The 5,629-nt window shown below is 50.1% G+C and overlaps 1 protein-coding gene across 1 annotated transcript in view; it reads right to left on the bottom strand.

The window, feature by feature from the left end:
* Window positions 1-211, bottom strand: part of EFCAB10 (EF-hand calcium binding domain 10) — a 3,425-nt gene extending 3,214 nt beyond the window's left edge. The window contains exon 1 of the mRNA XM_013004632.2: window positions 88-211. Coding sequence (XP_012860086.2) covers window positions 88-196 — 109 coding nt within the window. The 5' untranslated portion in view covers window positions 197-211. The remainder of the gene's footprint in view (window positions 1-87) is intronic.
* Between the last annotated feature and the right edge of the window lie 5,418 nt (window positions 212-5,629).

The following is a 5,629-nucleotide window of genomic DNA, read 5'->3' as shown; positions in this document are numbered from 1 at the left end:
GGCGGGAGCCTGCGAGGCCGGCGGACTGGGCGCGCGCGTAGGGAAGGCAGGGGGGACCCAGAACCGAGCGGTAGGCGAGACCCTTACCAGGCCGGAAAAAGAGCAGTGTACTGGTGAGCAAGGTCAGCAACTCCATGATTTTATGTTTTTCCAAATACTCCTTAGCCTCTCGTTCTCTGCTGTGGCCTGACTCCATGGCTCCGCTTGGGACCGTTGCTAAGCGACCAAGCCTTCCCGCCGCCCTTCGCGCGCCTCTGGCGGAGCCCCGCCCACTCTCCCGCCCGTCGCGTACGTATGACGTCAACATCCCGCGGCGGGGAGCGCTAAATTGAGGACGGCTTTTACTTGGGGTTTTATCCCCTAAGTCAGTGTGGAGTGGGTGCGTGTTGGGCACAGTTCGTGTGGTTCCAGTGAATGAGACCTCACTTGCTGAAATCACAGGATGAGTGACCAGGGGGAGCCCCTAAGCAGTGGTTTAGGGTGAAGATCCCAAATCTCAAATATAATTTAAGGAGAGCATTTATTAACTCTTTAGCAGGACAAAGACACAGCTGCATCATCTGGATGAGGGAGACCATTTACAAGTGGTCATCATGGCCTCCAAGTGTTTTGCTGAGATGGATTGTAAAAGGGCATGGGAGGGCAAAGGAAATGCACATATGCATGATTGGCGGCAGATGGATACATCAGTTACAAGTAGCACGATAGAAGCAGGAATGGGACCCTAATTGGGACACTTACGTTAGAAGGGCTTACAAAATTGACCCAGGGCCTTCTGACCAAGGCAGGGCATGACTACTGTTAGATCTCTCTGGAGCTAGATTTATACCTCGGTCCTTGGCTCCGCAAGAGAAAGAATTCTCGCCGAAGTCGGGTTCGTGATCAAAGTGAGTTTTATGAGGGTTAGAAGAAGTTTCCGGTTTACACGGCACCCAAGGGGCTCCTCCCGGACATGCGGCCTAGCTGGAAGCAGCTCAGCGTCCTGCAATGCGTCCCAAAGCTCCCTGCACCTAAGTTCTCTCTCCCGTCTCTGGGCTTCTGCCTTTTCAAGGATTCCACAGGGAGGCGTGGTGGAAGACCCCTGATCGACCCTATTGGCTGAATTGAATTCACCTGGCTAGGTGAGCCAATTCAAGTTCACGCCCACCCCTGCCTACCGGCTGGAACCCTGAACATGTGCGGTGCGCATGTTTGTTTCCCTAGCTTGGCCCTCTGGGCACGTGTTAATAGACATCCCCCAGCCCTATGCTGGCCTACCTAACACTACCACTAAGGGAGACGTCCGTCCGGCCTCTCCCTGGGCTGACTGGAGACTATTGAGGATAGTCCCCTTCCCAAGGCACTTTGGCTATGGGCAAACTGCACCTCCCTGGTCAGTAGCAGAAGAAATTCTATGTGGGGACTCTGCAAATGGGTTTTGGCCTTTTACTGGTGCAGTGCTGCTAACTGAAAGGTTCAAGCCCACCAATGACTGAGGGAGAAAGATAAGCCAGTCGGCTTCCCTGAAAATCACGTCTGTGGAACGGGGGCTCTTCTACTCTGTCCTGCAGTGGGTTCGTCAACAGATTTTTTTGTTTTGGCATATTCTCTATTTCAGTAACATAGTGGTGTGGTTATGTGTTGAGCTGTGATCTGCAAGGTCCGAAGTTCAAAACCACCAGTAGCTCCAGGGGAGAAAGAAGGCTTTCTATTCCCATAAACACTGTTTCAGGAACCCACAGAGGGTCACTATGAGTCAGCATTGATTCAATGGCAGTAAGTTTGGTTTTTTGCTCGCTAGTCCCCTAAAGAGTTACAGCTTCAGAAACTCACAGGGGGCAGTTCTACCCTGTTCTATAGTCTGCATCAACTCGATGGCAGCGAGTTCGGTTTTGGTGAAGCAGGGAAGGGAAAGGGCAAACTAAGTGACTGACAAAAGCAGGTGCCTGTGGTCCCCAGGACCAACTAGGACTCCTGCTTCTGATGGCTTCTGGGGAGATTTGAAAAACTACTGACATGCGTAGGGTGTAATTTCCCCCTGTTGTTTAAGCCAGGCCTTTGGAAGTTTGTTGTTTGTTTCTTGGGTGAAGGGACAAGGCATAGAATATGTACCTCTTTCTATGAGTCAGAATGGACTTTTGACAGCAGTGAGTTCTGAATTCAGGCCACCTAAATACTTAACCCTTTGAGTGGGCCAAAGATGGGACGTGACTCTGGCCCTGCTTTGGGGTCTGTATAGTGTGGACCAGCCAATGGCAGCGGCATCCAGACTAGAGAGAGACCTCTGAGAAGGACAGTGGCTTTGAGAAGCAGTCCACAGGTCACAGCCCACAGAATGGTCTGTTTTGCATTTCTGGGTCTGAAACTGTGTGTGTGCTGAGAACAAAACAGCACTGCTCCTTCTTAAAGGAGGGTGACCTGAGCATCTCTTCTGTTGATGGAGTGATTTCTGTGCTTTCCATGCTCCAGGAGGCGACAGTTGTTCTCCTGGAGAACTTCCTTCATCTCCGGTCAGCAAGGAATTAGTTAAGGAAGAAAGAGGTTTGCTCTGCAGGCTCTAGAACTTCAACCGACACTGAAATTCCAAGTGCCCACTTTCCTGCGCTAGTGGAGTCAGGCCGAGAGCACCGTGGGTTCCATTGACCTCTCTCCAAGCTGCCGATTGGTTTCTGCCAAAACAACATGGTCTACTTGGGCTTTTTTCCCCCACAACGTATCTCAGGTGGTCATGGCCTTGAATCTCTGCTGTCCCTGGAAAATGTGCTAACTAGAAGCATCCAGAGGCCCTCGACAGTCAGCTCATCTTTGTGACAGTCGGATTTTGTAAAGATTTGCAGACTTGGAAGCTCTACGGGCAGTTCTGTTCTGTCTCATAGGTAAAGTGACCAGACGTCCTGCTTTTGGCGGAACAGTCCTGATTTTCAACAATTTGTCCCGTGTCCTGTGGCGTTTTAAAAAGTCCCAATTTTTGGAAAGAATGCACGACAAGCTAGGGAACGGCAGGAGAACCAAATTTTTAATCAAGAATCCCCACCCCCACCCCCACCCCCGGTCAATGGTGTCCCGCTTTACCAATGTTAAAATCTGGTCACTTTACTCATAGGTCCCCCACCCCGATGAATCAGAACTGACTAGCTGGCAAGGGGTTTTGCCTCCCCCCCCTCCCCACTTTTTTGGTGAAATGGATCTAGAAGTGGCCCAGATCACTACAGTGGTGGGCAGCCCATCATGTACCAAGCGCTCAGAGCACTAACAGCTGAAAGAGGACCTTCCTTGGCACTTGAAGCACCATACTGACAGTTGTGACTGTGGGAGATCCTATTTTACGAAGTTATTCAAAGGGCCCACTATGTAGCAAGCTGCACATCTGCCTCCTCTGGTTCCCTACACTCCACAGTAATGAAAATATGCACGTGGGTTGAATGATGAGAAATTTGCCTCAGTCTCCCCTAGCCCCTAGACCCCAAGGGGCCTTTCTCAGATTTTGGTGTCTTCAAATCACTCTGGAAGCCCATTGTATTCCACTCTAGAATTTTCCTTGACCAGGAGTCTCAAACGTGCTCTTGACAGCATCCGACAGACTCTTTTCTTTATGGATGATGTCATTCTTTCCACTCCTCAAACATCTTCATACTCTCATGCAGGCTCAGCTTGAGTGAGAACATGGAAACCACCCGATGGAAGATGTCCTCATCTTCCTAGTAGCAAACCTACAAGCAAATTTTCCCCTAGAATACCCAGGAGGAATCGTCTCTCTTCCTGTGATGGTCAACACCTCCACAGGCAACTGGACAGCCCTTCCCCTTCTTCAACATTCCCTTTGTTAGGGTTCTCGGGTTAGAAATACTTGGCTTCAGCAGGAAAAAGAATTCACAGGGAAGCCTTGTTTGTGGTCCAAGCAAGTTTTTATAAAGGATAGAAGGAGTTTCAGGTTTTACACAAGCACCCTCAGGGCACTTCAGTCCCCACATGGAGTCCTGAAGCCAGAGTGCCAAGGAGCAACTGGAAAAGAAGGTGGTGGGCTCCTGAATTTGGCTCTTCAGGGGCCCCTGCTAGGAGGCGTGGTGGACGGTACTGGTTGACCCCACTGGCTGAATTAAGCTCACCTGGCCCAGACTGGGGCCCACCCAGGTGTCCTGGCTCCTTGTCTCATAGACCTGAATGTGAACTTGCCCTCTAGCCTTAAGCAGCTTCCAACTTCCTGTAAGGCAGGAGGGAGGTTTTGGCATGTAAGGGACAACCCCTAGTTCTGCCTCTAGCTACCTAACGCCCTCGTTATTGAACAGTCTCACCAGCACGCGAGTTGTAATGAAGTCATTCCTCCAGGAACAGCCAACAGTAACCAACCTCAGAGACCCCCTTGAGTCTGCATGTGCTTCTAACCCAGAGGTTCTCAACCTGTGGGTGGCGACTCCTTTGGGGGTCGAACGACCCTTTCACAGGGGTTGCCCGATTCATAACAGTAGCAAAATCACAGTGATGAAGTAGCAACGAAAATAATTTTATGGTGGGGGGGTGGTTCACCACAATATGAGGAACTGTGTGAAAGGGTCGCCGCATTAGAACCACAGTTCTAACTGTTGTAAGATTTATTTACACACACTAAATTCCTTTGCTCAGCTCTTTCACCTTTCAAACAACTCCAGCTGCTTTGGGTTTTCCCCAACCCCCAATCTTTTACCCCTGTTTTGCTAAATTCATTGTAGTAGGTGGAAAAGTACCCCTAGTAGCAGTGGATTAGGCCTTGGTGGCTAATTTCAGACTCTGGTTCAAGCCCACCAGGTGTTCCACAGTAGGAAGCTGAGGCTGCCTGCCCCTATAAAGATTTGGTCTCAGAAACCCTATGGAGCAGCTCTGCTCTGTTCAGTAGGGTCGCTGTGAGATGGAATTGACTTGACGGCAGAGCAGCGGGTTTGAAAATATGGCCAAAGGCTCCCTGGTGTTGCACTGGTTCAATAGTTGGCTGCTAATGAAAAGGTTGGCAGTTTGAACCCAGCAGCCACTTATCTGGAGAGAAATGGTCCCATAAAGCATCCAGCCCTGGAAAGACGACAGCCCAGCCAGTCCTATACTGTCTTGTAGGGTCTTTATGAGTCAGAATTGACTTGACAGCAATGGGCTTAATTTGGGGGGGAGGGGTGTTAAACTATCCAAATCATAATCCCCTAACCTGTGAACGTGACCTTATTTTTAAGAGGTTTTTTTGCTTTGTTTTTTGCTGGTACAATTAAGTAAACGATTTCAAGATGAAATCATCCTGGATGTAGTGTGGGCCTTAAATCCAGTGACAAGTGTCTTTGTGAGAGAAAGATCCTGGCGAAATGGAGGACAAGGCCGTGTGAAGATGGAGGCAGAAACTTGAATGTGGACGGGTCAGGAACACCAAGGACTGCCAGCAGGCACGGAGCTGCAAGAGCCCCAAAACCAACCAGCCCCAAACTCCTCTAGCTTCCAAGAAGAAACGCAGCTATCAGGCTCAACAGCCTTGAATTTGGCCCTCTGGTCTCCAGAGCTCTGACAGAATACATTTTTAAGCCATGAAGTTGTGTAAGTTGTACGGCAGCCGCAGGCTGCCCACATGACCCCCACACTGCAGCCCTGCAGACGCAGGGTCGCCTCTACTTTTCACTTTGTGGCAGTACTCAACTCC

Source organism: Echinops telfairi, unplaced genomic scaffold (genome assembly GCF_000313985.2).
Source record: "Echinops telfairi isolate 266 unplaced genomic scaffold, ASM31398v2 ScPeMD7_23;HRSCAF=83, whole genome shotgun sequence".
Taxonomy (NCBI): Eukaryota; Metazoa; Chordata; class Mammalia; order Afrosoricida; family Tenrecidae; genus Echinops; species Echinops telfairi.
This window is presented reverse-complemented; position numbering and strand designations above follow the sequence as displayed.